This window comes from Pelodiscus sinensis, chromosome 1 (assembly GCF_052426305.1).
Source record: "Pelodiscus sinensis isolate ZL-2025 chromosome 1, ASM5242630v1, whole genome shotgun sequence".
Classification (NCBI taxonomy): domain Eukaryota; kingdom Metazoa; phylum Chordata; order Testudines; family Trionychidae; genus Pelodiscus; species Pelodiscus sinensis.
In genome coordinates, this window is record NC_143052.1 from 83,279,040 (window position 1) to 83,303,234 (window position 24,195).

Consider the following 24,195-nt stretch of genomic DNA (forward strand, 5'->3'; position numbering starts at 1 on the left):
AAGTGACAGGTTGGTCCCAGAAGTGATGGATTTGTCGCTTCCACCCCAGGCACCCCCTTAGGAACAGCCCTGCCCCTCAACATAGAGCAAAAATGTGATTGATATAGTACTTAGCTCTTGTGCTGATTCTTTGTGCATGGCTTGAATTTCACCAGAGAATAAAATTCTGCTGTATAACAGCTTCCTTTTCCCCTTGCATTGTGGGTGTCAGAACAATATTGCCAGAGATGTAAACAGGAATAAGAGATGAGACTGTTGAAATCATATCATATTTATTACATACATGAGATATAAAAACAGATTACCAAAACAGCATCATTTTTTGTGAGGACCCTGGCAAAGAAATACATTGATGAAGCAGATTGGCAGGCTTGTAATATTTATGGCATTGCAATTCCCCCTATTTTCCTCCTCATGCCCATGAACAGAATACACTCTATCAACTGAGGTTTAAAGATGGGATACAGAAAAGGTATAATCTAGTGCTGAAAATGGCAACGACAGTGAGGTGACCCATACATTGGTATTTAAATGGAAAATGGCCATATATACTGCTGTAAATAAAAACACGGGGGAAAACAAATTGAATGTTCAGTTTTAAATTCTAACATTGAAAATAAAATAAGCTCAAAGTCCACCATGAAAAATGGGGCTGTGATATGTGAAACAACCCTTTTCGCTTAACAAGTCCATTTTTTTGTTAGCAGGCAGAGTTCTTATCCTCTGGCAATTGCATTCTTGCTTCTTGTCCTGTGTTGTTTGCAAAGTCTCAGGGATAGTCAATACCTATGGGGTCCAAACGCTGTTCTGAAGCTGGGACCTCAGTGCAAGTACATTATCTGTCAGATTGCATCCTTGAATTCTCTGAGTGGTCAGTGCCAAGACCACATGAGGATTATTCCCTTTTTAGCATTAATTTTGTCCACATTTAGGGGTCTCCTGGAGTGTTTGTTTCAATAGGGTTTTGTAGGCCATCTTCACCCCTTTTCTCCAGCAAAATTAAATGTGACAAACAATGAAGTGGCAGGTAGTAAAGTGCTTTATACAATGAAATATTTACATTTGGATAGGATCAGTTTTAACACTTTGTGGCCAAAACGTCACATACGCTGCCCCTCTTTAGTAAAACATCGTTGCTGACGAAGAGCTGTGTTTGGCTCATAGTTATGCTGGTGTAAACACAGAGTCATTCCATTGACTTCAACGGGGGTTCACACCGGTGTAACTGAAAAAAATTGTTCGGCCCGTCACCTATAAGTAACCTAGCTGAAACCCTACACATTCCTTTAAAGGCACATGGGACCTCTTTTTGATGATGGTACATGGGACCTTGTGCTATTAAAGAGCGTTGCCAATGGAGCTCTCCCACTGATACAAACATAAACTCCAGGGCTACGTCTACACTGGCCCCTTTTCCGGAAGGGGCATGTAAATTTCACTAGTCGTCCTAGGGAAATCCGCGGGGGATTTAAATATCCCCCGCGGCATTTAAATAAAAATGTCCGCCGCTTTTTTCCGGCTTTTAAAAAAGCCGGAAAAGATGGTCTAGACTGGCCCCGATCCTCCGGAAAAGCGCCCTTTTCCGGAGGCTCTTATTCCTACTTCAAAGTAGGAATAAGAGCCTCCGGAAAAGGGCGCTTTTTCCGGAGGATGGGGGCCAGTCTAGACCCTCTTTTCCGGCTTTTTTAAAAGCCGGAAAAAAGCGGCGGACATTTTTATTTAAATGCCGCGGGGGATATTTAGATCCCCCGCGGATTTCCCTACGACGACTAGTGAAATTTACATGCCCCTTCCGGAAAAGGGGCCAGTGTAGACGTAGCCACTGGGTCACTTCTACTCTTCTTCCTCTGACTCTGTGGCGAGGCAAAAGTTCACAGCCTGCTGCATTCCTCTTCTCTCCTCCCCTCTGCTGCCAGGAGCGAGAGGATGGCACAAGCTGAGCATTTTCCCTTCACTCCCTGATAGTCAGGGGAAGAGGAAGAAGACCCAATACTCACGGCTGCAGCCCCCGCCCAGGCCACTGGGGAAAAGGGCTATGGACTAAGCCCCTTTCACTTATCTGGCTATCTGCTGCTTAGCAAGGTAGCCTGCAGGAGAGCCCCAGGAGAACGGCAGGGATCAGCTCAACTGCAGCTGAGCACCCCAGTCAGTCGACTTCTTGCTAGAGCGCATTACTGGGTTATTTTCACCTCTTGTTTCAAAAGAAAAGTAGACATAAAGGTGTCCTGTTTTGTATCGACAGGACAGAGGGCAGAGTAGCACAAAACAGGACTGTCCTGCATTAATGAGGACAAATGACCACCCTAATTCCTGGGGAGTGATCACAGCATGAGCTGACGTACCCAATCTCATTTTAATCTCGCCAGCTCAGGTCCTGGAGCAGTAACACCCCTGCAGTGCAAGCTTCAGTGTCAGAAGCCTGGCAAATCCAGATCTGAAGACGGGTTTGCTCAGCCTGTGCTGAACCATGAGCTGCCACAGCTCCACTGGCCCAGGATTTAAGCTATGGAGATTGAAGTTAGTTGTGTGTTTTTGCCCTGAATGGCAACCACTCCCAATGACTGCAGTCAAGCCATACACTCGGAGCATAGCCATGTAAATACAGGGAGCTCCCTCAACTTCACTGAGGTTAGTCAGGATTTACATGGGTGTAAATGGCAGCAATTTGTGTCCATCCTCTTTAGTTTATGGGCATGATTTCCTCCTCACAATTTTATAGTGGTGTAACTTCGCTGTCTTCAAGAGAGTTACTCCAGAATTACACTGTGCTATGTGAGGTGAAAATCAGGCCCTATATTTTTTTAATTTAACATTAGGTCACATGAGCACCCTTCCAATGAAGATCCAGGAGACTACATGACCCATTGACCAGGAGGGGTTACACTAGACAGAGCCTCTGCCTTGGAACACTGATCTACACATTTGGGCACTCTTTTCTGATGTTCCAGTTTTCATTGGAGAGGTCTTTTGTGTGTGAAGTTTGCATAAAGAAATGCCGTACCTGGTTGTTCACTTCTAGTTGCAGTCTCTTTTTAAAATCTCTAAGACTTTTCTTCCAAGAGCTGATTTCCACTGGTGGACAAAACTTTTCATATTGACTATCAGTCTCCCAGTCCGTACCTCCTCATGCCCCGCTACAAGGTATTCCAAGCCTGTAAATCATCAGAGAGGTCAAGGGTTGTAGGGCAGAATGCTTACAAAGGTATCTACATGGAACATTAATAGAAGTGGCTGTTCTGAAGGAAAAAAAACATTTATTGGTGTAGAAATAGTGTACATATGGAGAGATGCATCACAGTCAGCCTTGTGCCAGTGAGATCTGCATGAGACGCTGTGTACAGGCTCTGAATCTGGTGGTGACTCACATTGTACAGGTGTGAGTGGGAAGAGCTGTGATGGTAGAGGAGCAGAGGGTGTAAAAGGTGCTCATTTTCATACCCTTTGTTTACAGTCTTAATAGAAGTTGCTACATTAAATTAACTCCAGTGCAGCCAGCATAAGGCTTATGCAACACTCAGACCCTCATTAAAATCCTCAAATTAGGGCATACATGGGACATAAATGATCTATAGGCCTCATGTTGACCTTCTTCTGCGCAGGGGCAGATTTCACTCCCGTTAAGCCCCAGATGGCCAGGCACAGCTGGCATGGTGTGTGTATAACTTGTTTTCTGTTTGTGCATGTGTGTTATAAGAGTTGCACAAAAAGGGAAAATCATGAAATATGCAAACAAAACAAAAAGTTCCACGCTGCTATTTTTTAGCTCTTGGTCTGAAGGTGAATTAAGATTCCGAATTTAAACAGATTAGTACAATGTAGCCTAGGAAAGCAGTTATTCTCATCAATAATTCATTGATCTATTGAATTTCAGATATTTAAAAATACAGGATCTGCTGCAGACCAGTAAGGCAAGTTCCATATGTATTTCTAGCCTGTCATGGAAATCCACAGCTGCAGGTTAAACGCCTTTAGGAACACAATTAGCTACAAGACACTCCAGTGAGGCAATGGGGCTATTAGAAGAACTGGAATGAGCACCTGGAGGGTGCCTGAGGGCTTGCATTCAAACCAAAACATGCTTCCTTACATTCTGCCTCACCTAGACTTTTCAGAGATATGTTAGCAGCATCCTTCTAAAATCTTGCCTGATTTCTAGATATTTCCACAATCCAGTGAAAAGCAGCAACACAGAATCCTGCACATGGCTCCATTACCTGCTTTTGATGCCATAGGCCTGATTTTGAACTCACCTGATTTTACATAGGTGTAACTCTTCTGTTCATGGGAGTGGAACTGCTTAAGTTATACTAGATTACTGGCACTGAGTCAGGAAAGTACTTAAGCAAGTGCCTGATTTTAAACACAGGAGCATTGTAGTTGGCATCATCATGTCAAGTGACAGCCACTTAACAAATGTACCATACTTAGTGACTGACAGACACTGTGTGTGTGTGGGAGGGAGGGGGGGAGGGGTTTTATGTCATTCAGTCATTCAACGCTTTTTGAAAAATTACCACAGAACTCAAAATTTTTCTCACCGACACTAGTGTCCATGTACAGACATGTTGCTGACCAAGCAGTCCTATTGAAATCAATGTGATGCCTCGCATCAAGTTAGGCACACCTTGTTGAGACAGGGCTAGTGGGAGGCAGAGGGAAGAATGTGTCCCTAGATGTTTCATATAAGGCTGCAAGTTATGTGAAGAAGCCCTGATGGCACACAGGAATCTGAAAGCTGTCCTAGATGGGCAACTGACAATGCCCCTGGAGTCAGGGAATGATGATGATTATTAATATTCTGATATTTATATAGCACCCACAGGCCCCAGCCAAGCTGAGGGCCCCTTTGTGCTAGGGGCTGTGCAAACAGTTTAATGGATAACCACAGCTGGTATGAAGACGCCATAGTGGCCTCTGTACCAGACCCTTCTGGCTCCCTCTGACCATTCTAGGGGCTGTTTCAAAGATAGCATGTTGGGAGTGTGGCTGGATGCTCTCATATGTCCCAGCCAGCCTCAAGATCTGGACAAGAGAAAGCTGGCTTGGAGCTATCTTTGCCACCTACAACTCCCTAGACACAGCTGAAGATTTAGCCCAATGTAGGTTGTAGTTTTTAGCAGAGGAAGGGAATTTTAAAAGAGCTAATTCCACAAGTAACGGAAATAAGCTAGCTATATAATTTGATACAATTTACTATCTGTTTCATCTGAGTTTTTGGGTACACACAGTCATTTGGTGTAAGGTAAACACAGGATACATATTACAATATGACGCTTTGCAGGGCACTCATTATGGCTAGATCAACATTTCTGTTAGAAACATAATTTTTTTAAAGGACCATAAACTCCCCCTAGACGAGGCAGCTTGGCATGAAGCTCTAAGTAGGGAAGCAAGTTATTTTTTATTTAGCAGTTGATTTTGCAGACTTGCTTTTTAAAAAAAAAAAAGTGGCTCAGCTGCTTTTATGGAAATGCAAATAAAACTAAAAAGCTTCCTGAGATGTCTGATTCTGGTCTTCAAGGTTGTGAATTTCATCTCAAATTCCTTGTTTTCAGTTATGAGGAACGCTGTGTTCTTTTCCGATGTTTGGCAGCACTGCGATTAGGAAGTGGAATCTGTTTCCTTGAAGGTGATTAAGACACTTACATCTTTTGTGTTTACTGCCCTCTTAAAAGTTCACGTGTGTGTTGGAAATATTCCTTGTAGGAACTCAGCGAGCTTATCATCGGAACAGCGGGGTGGTGCAATGTGATTTGATGAGTGTTTTAAGATTTTTGTGGCTGGAAGCTCATGATCCTAGCTTCTGTTCTGTATTGCTGGGACAGAGTGAAAACAGGCTATTTTTACAGTATTGTTTCTCTTTGATCTTGTCCATGTTTTAGGGAGATATCATTTTCAGAGCAGTTATGGGTGAGAAAATTGTTTCATGTCTGCTTTGACTTTTTTGTGCAATTGTTCATAGTTTTTACTGATCTGAAGGTTATGCGTTCTTATTCTAAGAAAAGAGTAAATGGATCATTTATCTTAAAATAGAGTACTACCAACTGACCAAAAATTTGGAATTCTTTTTTACTCACTTTCTAGTTTTTGGGCATGAATGTTGCACTTGGTTCATGCTTTCAAGCTTTTCTCTAGGACACTGAGGACTAGATTCTTTTGCAATCACAGGCCTCCAAGAGCTGGGGCATTAAGAAAAACACCAAGTTCTGAACCAGTGATGAGCTCCATGGAAGCAGATCCCTGTGCCAGCAGCAGAGCTCTGTGTTGGTACAGGGTCTTCTCATACCATCTCATTGCAGGATTGGGGGATTAGTCCTTTTTCCTGCTTAGGGTATATTTGTGAGAATATCACTATTTCCTTAAATGTATTCATTACTTGAATTCATTCAATTAATTTTATAGAAGTGTTTTTACTGTACTGATGGATTCCAATTCACCCAATATCGGATGGTTTGTCATTGTGTTACTCCCGTTACACACTTGCATGAAAGTGAAGTAGGACTATGGTAGAGTAGGGCCACAGAATTAAAAATCTGAGTTCTGTTGCTTGCGATTGGTCCAGATAAGTCACAGAATTGGCTCTGTGCCCTGATGGGAAGTATGTACAAATATGTATGTGTGCAAAATTAAAGTGCAGTGGCCATGACAGTACACTCCTTTTGCTTTTCACAAACTTTTCTGAGAGGAAAAGGCTCATCATTTTTTTGAGGGTGGGAGGGGGGTTAGCAGTAGTTTAATTGCTGCGAAGCTTCACCTACAAAGGCGCAGGTAACTATAGTAGTAGCGGCCCACCAAGGGCTAACCCTGGTGAACTGGATCTGGCCCGCTGGTCAATGTTTGCCCATCTCTGATCCCTTGATCTTCATTATTCAACCCTAATGGAGTTTCACTAGAATTACACCAATAAAGCTGAGATCAGAATCTGACCTTTCCTGTTTGCTTTTGCTTTACATATGGAAACATTAAGAACCTGTATCTATTGCATTAAAATGTTTACGGATTTTTGCAAGTATCCATATCTTATGTGCTTAAATAACAAACTCAGGCACAGGGATGCTGTTTCACCCTAATCCCTGTGCCATGAGAAGTATATTAAAAAGAATACATAAGTACATCAGCTCTATCTTCTGTAGGTAATCCCTGAAATTCCATGTACTGTAGGGAAGAAAGCATTTTATAAAATGTTTTAGAAATGATATAAAAATCTAAATAGAATAGAACAGAAAGAAAATGTTTCAGCTAATAACTGATCATTTGTGCTGAATAGTGAAAAAGATAGTTTGGCGGGATTTTGGTTTCTCTCTATTGAAAAATTCTCTCTCTGAATTTCTGGGTTTCTGTGATGCTCACCAAGGTAGCATGCATTGCTTTACCGGCATTGAGAATACTTCATTAGAAACCTCATCATCTGGTCACTAAGGGCATGTCTACACTAGGAAATTATTTCGAAATAACAAATCATAACTCCCGAAATAACTATTTTGAAATAAACTTATTCCCCAAGGAAAGCAGGAGTACAGATTTTGAAATAACCAGTCTGTTATTTCAAAATAACGAGCTTGGCAGTGTGGACGCTCCACTTATTGTTTTGAAATAACTCCCTAGTGTAGATCAGGGCTGAAGGACAAGCAAAGATGATCTAGCAAACACCCCCTCCCTCCCAAGAAAGAGCACCTTTTGCATCATCCTACTCTAAGTTAATTCAATACTACTTTCGAAGAAGGTATTCTAAGCCTGCACCCCTTTGGGAGAAGGTTATAACAGTAGAACAGTAATATGACCAGAGCTAGAACTGAAAAAACTGGAATGTGTTATTCTGGATCTCAAGCAAAATTAGATTTGAAAATAAGCCTCTCTTGTAGGTGCCTGGCTCTACAGACAGCTGCTTTCAGGAGCGAGGGCAGCGAATGACTTGTGGGTTAGCTATATAAAGCTGTACTACTGTAATTATGCTTTACAAAGAGCAGTTTCACTCTTCTCAACATGTGAAGTGAATAAGCATTTTCTATACCAAATACAAGTAGTCCACTGAAATTACACTTAGTGTTTAAATGATGGAGTAAAATCCAGTATTTTAGTGAAGAACTATAAAGTAAATACATTTGAGGATGGGGATGGAAGGACGAAGAAGCAATCAGTATAAATTTGTTGGGGGCATAGTTCTCACGAGGCCAAAGCCAAATACCTACCAGGATTAAGAATTGGACAAGTGCAGCCTCTGTTAGTCCAGGATTCCGGGTAGAGAGTTCGCTTTCCTCGCAGAATCTTAAACTTGGTTGATTTCAACACTTTCTTGATCTTCACATTTACTTCTGCATGGGAGCCTTTGTCATGAGCTGATAAAATCTTTGCTTTCACCACTGGGAGGGCACAATTTCAAAGGAAGGAATACATAACATGGTTACACCCACCTCTCTTTTGAATGCAGTTCTCAGAGTTGAGGACCAGCATGAATACACATTTGCAGAATTAAATGGAAAGTTTGCATTCGCAGAGTGGGTGCATCTACACAGCAGTCGCAGAGTGTGTTTGCAGCTGAAACCCAAAGCTAGCTCATGTACAGCTATCTGAAGAGAAAATGACACCTACAGCTCCAGTGTAGACATACCCATACAATCTTACTGCCATGCTATGCCGGCTGCTGCAGAAATGACCTCTAAAAGAGCAGTGATGCCAGTAAAGGGATTTAACACCTTATAACAATGTGTCTTTATTTAGAGTCCATATTAAAAATCACAAGAAGACACCTTTTCTATACTGCAGCACCTCACTTCAAGCTTCTGATGAACCCTTCAATTCAGCTCTTGTCTTTGTAATTTAGCTGACACCATGTTATACTGAGCAATGAAAGGGTGGGAACCCTGAGTGCACTTCAGATAAGATTTATGAAGTTGTTTTTTGCTTTTATTTCTTATCTTTTGCTAGATTAAACACTGTCACTATCGCAGTCAGGAAGCAGAGCAACACAGAGATGGATTTTTTTTCTAATACTGCTAAGCCAGGGCCATATTTCAATGACATGCGGCCCCTTGAACTTCTCTTTGTGGGTGACTGTGCAGGCTGTAAGGGCCTGGATTATCTTTCACTGCATTTTAAACTCTAGCACGAGACAGAGCAGGTGCAAAAAAGTTTGAAAGCGCATGAAATGAAGGGAGTGTTATACAAAGAATTCCTTCCTCTGCATGGTGTCAAGACAGTTCACTGGCGTTCAGCTGCATGCTCACCATGGACAAAGTTTTCCCCTTACTCCTTTAAGTCTCAATATGCAACCACTCTAACATCACCCCGTTCCCACCAGTGAGCTCTTGTTGACAGGAGGCTGGTCTTTAGCAGTGAACTCTTAAGGGTTGATGGAAGAGATTTCTCAGTGAATGGTCTGTGCCTATGGAAATCATTTCGTCTTGTGAGACATCAGAACTCAGAGCTAATGGCTTCCAGACAATGGTGCAGGGATGACTTTCTGGACAAGGTCTATCTCTTAGTATTGGTCCTTGAGCCAAGAGGCTTTTCTAGTGGTTAGAGGGTGGATAATGGAGCTAGACACTTGATTGTGCTTGGCCATGATGCGTAGTGTGTACCTCTGTGTGTGTGTGTGTTTATAATTATATATTTTGCACATTGCCTAAATACTTGTGGTGACTTGCATCAAATAAAGGCCCAGTCCTGCATTTCTTGTGTACCCTGTCCTCCCACTGAAAATCAAGGGGGTAATGAGGATGTAAAACATGCAGGGAAAAGTTCCAAATGTATGAAGGACCACATGCTGAGGCTGGCAGTTGGAAGCTGTGAGCTTCTTAACGAGGATTTGAAACCTTGAACCCTCTGTTTGTTGGGCAAGCCTTAACCAGGGTGGGGCTATCAGGAAGGCCAAGGCTATATAAAGCTCACTAGTAAGCAACCAGGGAGCTTAGTGAACAGGAGCAGCTAACAGGGAGTTTCATGAGGGAACTAAGAGGGGGAGTTGGAAGGGGGCTAGGTACGCCTGGTATTCTTTAAAACATTTAAACTAAACTAAAACCAAAGCTAGCTGATTTAAATAAAAACCTTATCAATAATCTAATTATCTGTAAGAATGCAGACAAAAGCCCAGCAGCAGAGTGGGGGCTATCCTGTTTATTGCACCTAACGCAGCATGTATAATTACCTGCCCTGTGGACGGGTGGCGTATGTGTGCATTTGGTGCAAAGAGCTCCTGGCCCTCAGAAACCATGTACAGGCTCTGGAGGTCAGGATGGCTGAATTGGAGGAGCTAAGGGAGGCAGAGAGGTATGTAGATGAGGCTTTCTGGGACACTGGAACTATCTCACCTCTAGTCAGGCAGCTCCTGTGCTCTTAAGGAGGGTGAAAGGCTCAGGGAAGGAGAACAGTCAATGGGAGCAGTGGGAAACCATCCCATAGCTGTGATCCTCCTTCCAGAAGATGTTGTGGTATCCTCTCACACTGAGGATACCTCTCTGGGGGAGGGAACTCCAGTCATTAGGAAAAGGCAGGTGTTAATAATGGGGGATTTGATCATTGGGAATATAGACAGCTGGGTTTGTAATGACTGGGAGAACCGAATGGCAACTTGCCTTCCTGGTGTGATGGTTTTGGATCTCTCAAGACATCTAGATAGTCTTATGTGTAGTGCTGGGTAGGAGCCAGTGGTAGTGGTACATGTAGGTACCAATGACAGAGCGAATGGTAGGAGAGAGGTTCTGGAGGCCAAATTTAGGCTACTAGGAAAGAGACTGAAATCCAGCACCTTGATGGTAGCATTCTCTGAAATGCTTCCAGTTCCATGCACAGGGCCAGGTGGGCAGGCAGAACTTCAGAGTCTCAATGCATGGATGAGGGGTTTAAATTTATTAGGAACTGGGGAAACTTTTGGGAAAGGGAGAGCCTATACAGGGAGGATGGGCTCCACTTAAATCAAAATGGAACAAGATTGCTGGTACTTAACATTAAAAAGGTCATACAGCAGTTTTTAAACTAAGGGCTGGGGGAAAACTAACAGGTGCAGAGGCGTACATGACATCTCTTAGGGGAGGGTCTATTAATAGAGATTCTCAATGTTCTGGTAAAGAGGAGAGGATAAAGTACAGGTAAGATCACATGAGAAACAATCAAATGAAAAAGAGTCTAACACTTCAGGAAATGGCAGACAAATAATGACAAATTATTGAAGTGCTTATACACAAATGCTAGAAGTCTAAATAATAAAATGGTTGAACTAGAGTGCCTTGTATTAAAGGAGGATATTGATATAAAAGGCATCACAGAAACTTGGTGGAATAAGGACAATCAATGGGACACAGTCATACCAGCGTATATTGGAAGGACAGAACACGTTGTGCTGGTGGGTGAGTGGCACTATACGTAAAAGAAAATGTAGAATCAAATGAAGTAAAAAGCTTAAATGAACCAAAATGTGCCACAGAATCTCTAAGGGTAATAATTCCATGCTCTAATAATAAGAATATAGCAGTAGGGACCACCTGACCAGGATAACGATAGAGACTATGAAATGCTAAGGGAGATTAGAGAGGCTATCAAACTAAAAAGCTCAATAATAATGGGGGATTTCAACTATCCCTATATTGACTAGACAGGATGGGTTTCAGAGATAAAATTTCTTGATATCTTACATGACTGCTTCTTGGAGTAGCTGGATCTGGAATCCACAAGGGGAGAGGCAATTCTTGATTTAGTCCTAAGTGGAGCTTAGGTCCAAGGGGTTAATATAACTGGACCGTTTGGAAAGAGTGACCATAATGTAATAAAATTTCCCATGTGGTGGGAAAAACAGCTCAGCAGCCCAACACTGTGGCATTTAATTTCAGAAATTAAAAGGTACAGTGACAAAAGTAAAATTTCTGCAAGCTGCATACAGACTTTTCAAAGACACCATAATAGAGGCCCAACTTAAATGTATACCCCAAATTAAAAAATACAGTAAGAGAACCAAAAAAGTGCCACCATGGTTTAACAACCAAGTAAAAGAAGCAGTGAGAGATAAAAAGACATCATTTAAAAAGTGGAAGTTAAATCCTAATGAGGAAACTAGACAGGAACATAAACTTTGTCAAATTAAGTGTAAAAATATAATAAGAAAAGTCACAAAAGAGTTTGTAGAACAGTTAGCCGAAAAATCAAAAAGTAATAGCAAGATTTTTTTAAGTACATCAGAAGCAGGAAGCCTGATAAACAACCAGTGGGGCACCTGGACAATTGAGATGCCAAAGGAGCACTCAAAGATGATAAGGTCATTGTGGAGAAACTAAATGAATTCTTTGCTTTGGTCTTCATGGATGAGGATGTTAGAAACCTAAGCCATTCTTTCTAGGTGACAAATCTGAGGAATTGTCCCAGATTGAGGTGTCATTAGAGGAGGTTTAGGAATAAATTGATAAACTAACAGTAACAAGTCACTGGGACCAGCTGGCATTCACCCGAGTTCTAAAAGAAATCAAATGTGAAATTGCAGAACTATTAACTGTGGTTTGTAACCTATCCTTTAAATCAGTTTCTGTACCTAATGACTGGAAGATAGCTAATATGATGCCAATATTTAAAAAGGGCTCTAGAGGCGATCCTGGCAGTTGCAGACCAGTAAGTCTAACGTCAGTACCGGGCAAATTAGTTGAACCGACAGTAAAGAATAAAATTGTCAGGGACATAGATGTACATAATTTGTTGGGGAAAAGTCAACATGGCTTCTGTAAAGGGAAATCATGTCTTACTAATCTACTAGAGTTCTTTGAGGGGGTCAACAAACATGTGGACGTGGGGGATCCAGCAGATACAGTGTACTTTTATTTCCAGAAAGCCTTTGTTAAAGTCCCTCACCAAAGGCTCTTAAGCAAACTGAGCTGACATGGGATAAGAGGGAAGGTCCTCTCATGAACTGATAACTGGTCAAAAGACAGGAAACAAAGGGTAAGAATAAACGGTAAGTTTTCTGAATGGAGAGAGGTAACTAACGGTGTCTCCCAAGGGTCCATATTGGGACCAATCCTATTCAACCTATTTATAAATGATGTGGAGAAAAAAGTAAACAGTGAGGAGGCAAAATTTGCAGATGATACTAAACTGCTCAAGATAGTTAAGACCAAAGCAGAGTTTCAAGAAAGAGCTTCAAAAATATCTCACAAAACTAAGTGATTGGGCAATAAAATGGCAAATGAAATGTAATGTTCATAAATGTAAAGTAATGCACATTGGAAAACTATAATCCCAATTATACATACAGCATGATGGGAACTAATTTAGCTGTTGTTACTCAAGAGAGAGATTTTGGAGTCACTGTGGATAGTTCTTTGAAAACATCCACTTAATGTGTAGTGGCAGTCAAAAAAGCAAACAGAATGTTAGGTATAATTTAAAAAGGGATAGAGAATAAGACAGAGAACATCTTATTGCCTCTATATAAAACCATGGTATGCTCACATCTTGAATTCTGCATATAGATGTGGTCACCTCATCTCAAAAAAGAGATACTGACATTGGAAAAGATTCAGAAAAGGGCAACAAAAATTATTAGGGGTTTGGAACAGGTCCCATATGAAGAGAGATTAAAAAGACTGGGACTTTTCACCTTAGAAAAGAGGAGACGAAGGGGGAGATATGATAAACGTATATAAAATCATGACTGGTGTGGAAAAGTGAATAAGGAAAAGTTATTTACTTGTTCCCATAACATAAGAACTAGGGTGACCAAATTAAATTAATAGATAGCAGATTTAAAACAAACAAAAGGAAGTTTTTCTTAACACAGTTCATGGTTGGCCTGTGGAACTCCTTGCCAGAGGATGTTGCGAAGACCAGGACTTTAACAGGGTTCAAGAAAGAACTAGATAATTCCTAGATGGTAGGTCCATCAATGACTATTTGCCAGGATGGGTAGGAATGGTTTTTCTAGTCTGTCAGAGACCTGGAATGGATGATGGGAGAGGGATTGCTTGATGATTCCCTGTTCTGTTCACTCCTCTGGGGCATCTGGCATTGACCAGTGTTGGCAGACAGGATATTGGGCTAGATGGACCTTTGGTCTGACCCAGTGTGGCCATTCTTATGTTATAAATAAAAATGTAATTTTCTCTATAATTGTTCCTTGAAAATGATCGTGGGTAGAATCAGAACACAGGCAAACTGGGTGTCTGCCAAGTGACATGCCTAGTGAGTGTTCATGGGAATCCACCTCTGACTCTTGGCATTTCTTGTAAAGTTGCAATAAGAGAGGTAAATATTATTGCATCCTTTATTCAGTTTTGCTGGTTTAATCCATTTTCATGGGGCACCAGCCTCGCTGACCTTACACTTTTATACCATCTCCTCAAACTGCCCTTGAGGTGCTAACAATAACTCAACCCAACAAGAATATGTTCACCTCGTAACTCACCATATGTGTACTTCATTCCACAGAAGACCTTGGGATTCCCTAAAACTTGTTCTTTGCATTCACATTTACCTGTGGAAACAAGCCAAACCCAAAATGTCCCATGAATAGTATCCAAAAGATTGAAACATGCAGCAAAGGAAGGGAATGGACCAGAGCAGTAGGTGGGTAATGGGATGTAGTAGAGCTTTTCAGTCTATCATTGCAGGTTTAGGTCAGTCTGCGTGGGTAGAGACAGGGTCTAGCTGAAATCCTTGCCCCACTGAAGTTAGTGAGATTTCTGTTAATAACTTTGTGATGGCCTGGATTTCACCTCTTGTTCTTATCCCACACTAGCCCTATAAGGTGCAACTCCATTGACCTCACTTGAATTACTCTGCTTTACAGATGAGAAAGTAAAAGGAGAATGAGGCCCACAAAATCATTACCCAATGACTCTGCTTATTCAGTGGTCGGTGTGAGAGGATTTTGAGGGCTCCCTCACTTTCCAGCAGTCATAAGCCACATCTTAAGGGAACACCTCCACAGAGAGTGAGAATACAAGGGTTGTAAGCAGTGGTAACCAAATGCCAGCAACATGCAGACCGCATGGGCACATGATTATTCATATTTTCATTAACACAACTCCACTCAGAATGAGGTCTGAAAGCACCCATAGGACACCAGGTGAGACACAACTGAGCATGTTTCCCTATTGCATGCCCCTCTCCTCAACTCTGAAAAGCACTTATACATGGCTGAAGCACAAGCTTATCTTTCAGAACATACAAGCTCCCTTTCATCAGATGACACATTTATTCTAAAATTGTAATCTTCCTATTTTTACCTTTTAATAGTATAAACTCTCCAGTCTCCCACCAGACCTGTCTCTGTGCCACCTTAGGATTCCCCTGGGCCAGAGGAATGCTCAGCTAGGGACATCCACCAGCTCTCCACCCCATTCGTAGTACAGTATAGGGGTGCTGTAAAGGGGCCTGAGTCCAAGGCCTTCTCAATATAGCTTGTGATGTTCTGTAGTATTCCTCATTGCAATATAGGCGTATTTGTACAAATACCCTTTACGTCTAATAGTGATGGGTTTGGCAGAGTTTTCATTTTAAGCTCCTGACCCAGCAATGCATTTAAGCAGGAGCTTAATTTTATGGATATGTGTAGTTCCACATCAATGCCAATTGCACTGGATCGTATGCTCAAAGTCAAGCACAGTGCTTAAACATTTTGCTTGGTCAAGTTCCAATCCCCTATCTTCAGAAAACTGGGCTCCAGCTTGAAGATATATTCACAAGATCTTAGCCCAAGAGGAATTTTTTTGCACAAAATCTGAAGGGAAGGGGAGAAAAAACCTCTACTATGTTGAGTTACATAAAAAACATAAGAAGCGAGTCTTTTCTGATTCTATCTCTGCATTTTGACTTGTACTGATTCCTCAAACCACCCTTTTTTGAGAAATTGAACTAAAGTCATTAAGGGCAACTTGAGGATTTGGAATTAAAGTCAAAATTTGTTTAAAATGAGATGTTACAGATGGTCATTCTATAAAGCAAATTAATTTCTATTGTGCTCTTGGAACAAAGATTTATATTTAAAAGCCTCATGGATAAACACTAAGTCCCCCCCCACACACACTTAATGTATCCTCAGGATTTTTATCATGCAATTTATTGCACACAAAGAAAATGGCACTCGCACATGACTTGATGAGATGGAATGACTTCAAGAAACAGGTGTACAGCCATTCTACAAAACATAAACGCCCCAGTTGTGGAACTCTTCTGGTGGTGAATGCTTACTCACGTGAGTCATTGCGCTAAAGTCATTAAGATTAGTCATGTAAGTAACTGACAGAGGAACTGCACAAACAGGCTTCTCGTATATGCATCATGGCAACACTACACAATATTTTTAGGAGGACAAATGAAAAATAACTTCTTCATTTGAAATTACAGCTGGACTATGAGTAGTCTGTAGCTATGTCACAAACCACAACAGCTTCCAAACTTGATATGAGAGTCTGAGAAAATTATGGTGTTGTCACTCTTATTTTAGAAACTCTTTGATCCCATATCTAATTTATCTGGGTGGTATCACACTCTTTAAATAATATTATCATCAATTCACGCAACAGAGCATAACAGCTCTGGGCAAATATCACAAAAAACAAAGTAAAACAAAACCCATTTAAAATTACTCTGATGTAAATGTGCAAAAGCCTGAGAATTCATGGTTCAGGATGAAGTCTCACGCAGATACTCAAGTTATCAACCTCTGCACATTGGCATGAGATTTTAAGATGGGACTTTCTGCCTAGACTTTAGAGATCCTTGTGTATGTGGGTCAAAGTAAGTTTTTAAATGTTCCTTATGGTTTTTTTGGGGGGGAGGGGTAGTTGAACAGTACTGAACATTGGACATTATATTCCTCGCAACCACCATTGCTAAGGCATTAAACCAAAGCAACGCTCTGCTGCATTTTCACAAGTCACTTTCAAAGACTCTTTTCTTGTTCATGAAATTCAATCTCTTAGTAATGAGAGGGGAGATGAGAAATATGTTTGAATCGGGCATCTCACCTGAATGCCGAAGAGCAGAGAATCCTTGTTCATCCTCCCATCCCCATGTTGGCTCACTCTCATTAAACACAGAACGGAAATCAGAAATTTCATGATGCCAGACTATATCTGCACTGTTATAATAAAGGGAAACTGAGAGGCATTTCTTAAGAAATCAGTCGAAAATACCACAAATTCAATAAATTATCACATTTACTATCAATAGTCCATTTCTCAGAAATTTACCATGGAGTTTCTCCAGAATTACTGGTATTGTAAAACACACAAAAATGAACAGCCTTAGAAGGTGAACAGCTTGATCATTGCAAATTCTTATATTTGTGTTGTGCTTTTTATATGCTCATAGACTTACAGACTTTAAAGCCAGCAGAGACCATTATGATAATCTAGTCTGATTGCTGGGCATTGCACACCACAGAACCTCACCCACCCGTTCCTGTAATAAACCCATAACCTCAGGCTGAGTTACTGATATCCTCAAATCATGATTTAAAGACTTCAGGTTACATAGAATCCATTACTTACACTACTTTAAACCTACAAGTGACCTATGCCTCATGATGCAGGGGAATGCAAAACCTCTTTCATGGTCTCTGCCAATTTGCCCCAGGAGAAAATTCTTTCCTAACCCCAAATATGGCAATCATCTAGACCCTGAGCATGTTGGCAAGACCAACCAGCCAGACACCAGCCAGCTTGGCCTACAGATGGTCATTGGTAACCTTGCCTCCTTAGCTGGTTTGATTTAAAATGTGTTCTTCTCTACCATCCAATAAAATAGGGCTTGAACTTGGTCCATGTAAATCAATGGAATGTTTGTGATGGACTTCAGTAGGAACAGGATTGAGCTCTTCAAATGCATGGAAAAAAACCCCACAGAGTATGGAAAGGGCTTGAAGGTATCAGCAGCAAATACCTAGATGTTAGGAAGGGGAGGTTATATGTCATCACCCATGATACTATAATAAAATGGGCCAGTCTCCTGACATAGTATTGTTAATAATTCAAATGTATTACTAACCCCAGATCCCGCTGCTGGATCAAAGTCTGAGAGTATGTCTAGACTACATGCCTCTGTCGCCAGAGGCATGTAAATCAGACTACCCGACATAGTCAATGAAGCCGGGATTTAAATATCCCCGGCTTCATTAAAATAAAAATGGCCACCACGTTGTGCCGGCTCAACTGATCGTTGGCACAGTGCGGTAGTCAAGACACGGTTTACAGGAGCGGTCGATAAAGGCTTCTCCTGTCGACCAATCCACGTCTTGACTGCCGCGCTGTGCTGACGATCAGCTGAGCCAGCACAGTGCGGCGGCAATTTTGTAATTTTTATGAAGCCGGGGATATTTAAATCCCAGCTTCACTGACTATGTCGGGTAGTCTGATTTACATGTCTCTGGCGACAGAGGTACGTAGTCTAGACACATCCTGAGTTACTAAACTCTGAAGCCCAACAGTAAAATAAATCTAATTATGGCAGGGCCAGTGCATCCCCTGTGCATATGCACGTGAGGGTGGAAGGATTTCCTCCTATTTTGGTGGGCTCTGTGCTCCATATAGGCACAGGAAGCAGGGACACTGGAGGAACACCAATGAATGGAGGACTGGCTGAATTCTACAGCACCAGCTGAGTTCAGTCCTGCTCTACTAACTCTCTTGGGCTCCCTGCTGAAACTGCTACAGAGCAGCTGCAGGGCAACTTAGACAATGGGAGCACACCTCCAGCTGATGCCCTGCTATCTGGGGGATAGCTGGGTCATCAGAGAAACACAGCAGGATAGCCATTCATATATGTAGATAGTGCCTTCTCTGTGGATCCTCTAGATCTGAAGGCTTGGAGGGTATAATCCACTGCTCACCTGGCAGTCAGCAAAAGCCCACCCATCAAAAGCTCTGAAATGTTTTGCAGGAAATGGTGCCAGGTAAAATCACATGGAGCATTTAGTCCTCTCTGCCTCTTTCCAATAGGTTTCTTCATGGGAGGAGGACAATTTGGCCCAATATTGGCAACATCTATCCATTTATATACTAGGTATTATCAGGTTTTCTGTAGTACCAGTCCAAAGAATAAAGACTATCTAAAATAATTAACACTTATTAATTACGGGTTTATGATCTAATTGTATTTGTGAGTCTCAAGCAGTAGCATGTCTGTCTACTCACCTGCTGATGCAGTCACCAGTCAGGGGGTCACAGCTTCCAGCACAGTCACATGGTCTGCAGCCATACTCTCCGAAGCCCCAATACCCCACCATACACCGGTCACACTGAGGACCTGCCACTCCAGGTTTGCAGGGGCAGTCACCATTGCTGGGGTCACAGAAGGTATTAGTGCTGAAAGGAAGCAAGGCTGATCCAACCGGGTGGCAGGAACACACTGCCGTACAAAGCAAGTATATCATATAAGTGTATTTGGGATGGAAATTAGCAATGCTAGATAAGAATGCAGAGTAAACAGATTAGTTCATACAACACACAGCTGAGCTGGAAGTGCTCATTATTTTACACTCTTGTGGAGCGAGGTGTAATAGTTACCCAGAACTACTGGACTGGCACAGCACACACATTTTCCAGTCATTACATGAAATGTGAACTGACAATCAAGCAACAATTTTGCATGAAATAGTGTGACACACATGCTAAACCTAGCGAGTCTACTCATGATGATGTTGTTTCTGGACCTTATTCTCCTTACTTGTATGAACCTGACTGGAGGAATTCCCTCTAGAAATGACAAGACTTTAATTTTTATTGTATTATAATTAGTCAAATTAGCTTGGTTGCGTGTTGTGTTTCGCCAAAAGTGGAAAGTATTACCACTAAGTATTTAGTCAGCTTATCGCTCTAGGGCCCCAACTCAGCAAGGTGCTTGAGCACATGCCTAACTTTAAGGTTCACACTGAAGGACTTTATTGAACCAGGACCTGGATCATCATTGTACATTCTCCAAAAAAGAATCATAACACAACTGCTTTCTGAGGTAACAATTCATAATGCTTTTGCTGCAAGACGGTTTGAAAAAGTCAATTTAATTTAAATGAATGATGGGTACAATTTAGTCCTTTTCTGGCATTTAAAAACGAAGTGGCCATTTTGAAATGCTGAATAAAAAATGAGGGCCCTGATAACAAAGGGTCACTCAGGTTGTATACAAAGCACCATCCTGCTCTTGTATACACCCTGAAACACCAATTTTTCTGAGTTTGTGTAAAGTTTTCTAATCAGAAAACTGAAAAGATTCATCATCCCTGAACAAGGAAAAGGTCTTCTTCACTCTTCTTTCATTTTCCTCTTCCCTGTTTACAAGTCTCATATATCAGAAGCTTTCCTTATGAGTGGAAAAAATCTACATGTGGTTCTTTCTGAATACCATCAGTGTTGGTCAATATAGCAGCCACAGGAATTGTCAGAAAGCAAGGTTACTTTTCTTCTCGGAGAAAAGAGAGGGTACAGTAGGGACAGACAAGGAGACAGAGAGATAAATCCCACCTTCCAAAATGGAAAAAAATGGAGGCACTTCTACATGGAAAAGTTTGGAATTTTTCTCCCCTTACATTTTCCCATATGAAATCTAAGCCTCCTTTTGCTGTCTTTGGCATCCAATATAGACAGGGCTGAAAAAGGGTCCAAATTTAAATCAGGGAATTTTTTTCAGTTTTTTGGGGGGTTCAAATTCAAATACCAAGAAATTTAGACTGAAAATAAAAATAATTTGGTCTGGAAATAACTGCTAGGGAGTCTTATGGGAGCTGCCATTTGGATGCCTCAAACCTCTGATTCTCTATTATAGGCTCTCTGGTCAGAGCACATCTCCCATGATGCATTAGAATCTTTTTAGAGAGGGGAGGCTGTACATCATGGAAGTTCCTGGCTGTGGTGCATTATGGGAGCCCAGGATAATGGGGACATAAGTAAATCAAATGGCTACTCCATTAGGGCATGTCTACACTGGGGAGTTATTTCGAAATAATGGGCTTGTTACTTCATAACAATAACTCCTGCTTGTGAAGAGGATAACGCTTATTTCAAAACTGTAATTTCGACATAGTGTTAGTGTGGATGCTCATCTGTTGTTATTTCAAAATAACTACTCCCCAGAGTCACTGAAAGTAATTGCACCCCATGCTTCCTGGGGCGTTAAGTCAAGATAGCTCATCCCCATTAAGGAAGCCTGCCTCAGACTAATTTTGAGGCTTCCCTGTAGTGTGGACGTGCTATTCCAAAAGTTATTTTGGGAGTTATAATTTTGAAATAACCTATTTTGAAATAATTTCCCAGTGTAGACATAGTCCCAGGCACCACAGTGTCATTTCCAAATCTAAATATTACAGTTTTCAAGCATTTTTTTTTTACAAAAAAATCATTTTTTTTCACAGAAAATTTAAACTTACATTTAGCTAAAACAAGATTGGGCAGATTCCGACCCATGGGCTCGATCTGGTCTGGATCCAGTCCGCAGGGTTAATCCCCAACAGTCCCCCACCTCCATATTTACCTGCACCTCCACAAGTATTGGAGGATTGCAGCTCTGGTTGGCCATGAATTACCATTCGTGGCCAATGCAAGCAGCGGGTAGCAGGGACCCGGTCTGATCTGATGATGTTTCAGTAGTTTGACGTACCTGAACTGCAGTTTTAACAGACTAAGTTAGCCTTTAATATTGGCAGCCAATTCACAATACTGCCTGTGGTATAGAATCTGCAAAACCCCCCTCCCAAAAAATCCAACAGTGTCTAAACAAACAAAACACCCCCCTCTCCACTCCAGCCCCTTCTTCCCCAAACAAATACAATTATAGAAAATAAGACGATAAAAAATCCTCTACATAAACTGCATAACTAGCTGCAGGCAATAGACTTTAGTACCTTTAATAGCATAGTTTTCAGCAGTGCTCACTGAAGCTCGCATACCTTTGTCCTGAAGGCTGTCAGGTATTTTACACTTGACACGGGCATTCAAACATGCTATTTTCTTACTCAATGCAATGGATATTTATGGCATTTCTCAACCCCCTTAGGGGAAAATAAAGTACCCTACACTCTTCTGGTCTCATGCATTCAGTGGGCTAAATTCACCAGTGACATACATGGATTCAATTCTGCTGAAGTCAATGGAATTGTATTGCCTTAGGCTAAGGATGAATCTGGTACAGCAGGTTACATTTTAGCCAATATTTTCTCCATTTTTTCCTAAGAGCTGCTGTTTGGAGACCCAGTTCTCACAGTTTAATGGATTCTGTAATACCATGGCCAATAACTAAAATTATCCCATGAAAGCTGGTAGCAAAGATCCAATCTGAGCATAAGAAAGAGCTGAACTGAATCAGAGACACACATTTAGTTGATTATATTTTAACTTTCCTTTTACAGCCTGGAAGAGTCAAATTTTCAAAGACCCCCCTCACCCTCACATTTGCTCACCTACATTTTTTGTCTTTATATTTTGAGATTTGGAAGCATCTCCTGGCAGTTTGCCCCTAAAATCAGCATTCACAAGTATTCTTGACACTTCAACTCAGAAGTATGGCTTGACGGCAAAATCATTTTTCCCTTGGCCATCTGAGGCAGGGTTCTTGGAAAAGTCTCTTTGAACAGGTGAGAGTTGCCTTTTGAAGTTGGGAATACAAATTATAGAAGATGCTTTGCAATCCCCCAACCTCTGCTCTCCCCCAAAAGAAAACATTTTAAATTGCTAGAGACTAAGGGCCAGAAAAATTATTCAAGCAAATTCATACTATTCTTGCTAATCTTAACTAGGAGGATGATCAGACCAGAGCCATTGTAACTAAAGGTAGTTACATATGTAAGGAACTAAAAATTAGAGCTGGTGTAACTAGATGCAACTCCCACAGAAGCCGTAGGGTCAAATTTAGTCAAGGAAGCAAACTATTGTACAAAAGCTACACATTGATGTAATCATAGAATCATAGAATCATAGGACTGGAAGGGACCTCGAGAGGTCATCGAGTCCAGCCCCCCGCCCTCAAGGCACGACCAAGCTCTGTCTAGACCATCCCTGACAGATGTCTATCTAACCTGTTCTTAAATATCTCCAGAGAGGGAGATTCCACCACGTCCCTTGGCAATTTATTCCAATATTTGACCACCCTGACAGTTAGGAATTTTTTCCTAATGTCCAATCTAAACCTCCCCTGCTGCACTTTAAGCCCATTACTCCTTGTCCTGTCCTCAGAAACCAAGAGGAACAAATTTTCTCCTTCCTCCTTGTGACACCCTTTTAGATATTTGAAAACCGCTATCATGTCCCCCCTTAATCTTCTTTTTTCCAAACTAAACAAGCCCAGTTCATGAAGCCTGGCTTCATAGGTCATGTTCTCTAAACCTTTAATCATTCTTGTCGCTCTTCTCTGTACCCTTTCCAATTTCTCCACATCTTTCTTGAAATGTGGTGCCCAGAACTGGACACAGTACTCCAGCTGAGGCCTAACTAGTGCAGAGTAGAGCGGCAGAATGACTTCACGAGTTTTGCTTACAACACACCTGTTGATACAACCTAGAATCATATTTGCTTTTTTTGCAACAGCATCACACTGTTGACTCATATTCAACTTGTGGTCCACTATGACCCCTAGATCCCTTTCCGCCATGCTCCTTCCTAGACAGTCGCTTCCCATCTTGTATGTATGGAACTGATTGTTCCTTCCTAAGTGGAGCACTTTGCATTTCTCTTTATTAAATGCATAACATTTGGTCAGAAAATGATGCAGGCAGGAAAGCGGTGTAAAGTTCACTGATCTGGCATTCAGGGAGTCAGACCATCAGGCTAAGACTATCTGCTAAGGCTGCTTTGTAGCAATGTACCAATGCAAAACAGCTACAAGATCTATCTGAAAGGCCCCCTGAGAATTCCAAGGGAATTCTTTAGTGACATAAGCCGCTCCCTTGCTAGCACCCCCACTGTAATGGGCATGGCTGGCGTACAAGTTGGTGATTCCAAGCTGGAAAGTCCCACGAGGCTGTTCTCTGTTATGCCTGGCAATCCATTCCAGGATCCTGCAATCCTCTGTATCTTTTTTGCTCCTGAACTTCTCCAGGTGCACAGAAACTGGCTCCCAGGATCTGGCCCAGTAGCTGCACAAAGTAAATGTAAGTTATGGGGCCAAGAAGAAGAAGGTAGGTTTTCAGGAAAAGCAACAAGAAGAGGAGTAGCAAAATAGAGGTAGGTAATTAGCTGCTTTCCTCTGTCCCTTACAAGATATATAACTCCTGCTGCCTCCTTGGCATGT

The 24,195-nt window shown here is 41.6% G+C and overlaps 1 protein-coding gene across 5 annotated transcripts in view; it reads right to left on the minus strand.

The window, feature by feature from the left end:
* Window positions 1-255: 255 nt before the first annotated feature.
* The window catches only part of NTN4 (netrin 4), a 94,347-nt gene continuing 70,407 nt past the window's right edge, over window positions 256-24,195 (minus strand). For 4 of the 5 annotated variants that reach the window (XM_089780419.1, XM_089780420.1, XM_006118290.5 and 1 more), the window contains 6 exons: window positions 19,113-19,326; window positions 16,947-17,059; window positions 14,381-14,449; window positions 8,190-8,360; window positions 3,002-3,152; window positions 256-1,225 (listed from right to left, as the gene is read on the minus strand). In XM_089780419.1, the coding sequence (XP_089636545.1) occupies window positions 3,016-3,152; window positions 8,190-8,360; window positions 14,381-14,449; window positions 16,947-17,059; window positions 19,113-19,326 (704 nt within the window). In that variant the 3' untranslated portion in view covers window positions 256-1,225; window positions 3,002-3,015. The remainder of the gene's footprint in view (window positions 1,226-3,001; window positions 3,153-8,189; window positions 8,361-14,380; window positions 14,450-16,946; window positions 17,060-19,112; window positions 19,327-24,195) is intronic. The other variant, XM_006118291.5, reaches the window with a different exon arrangement.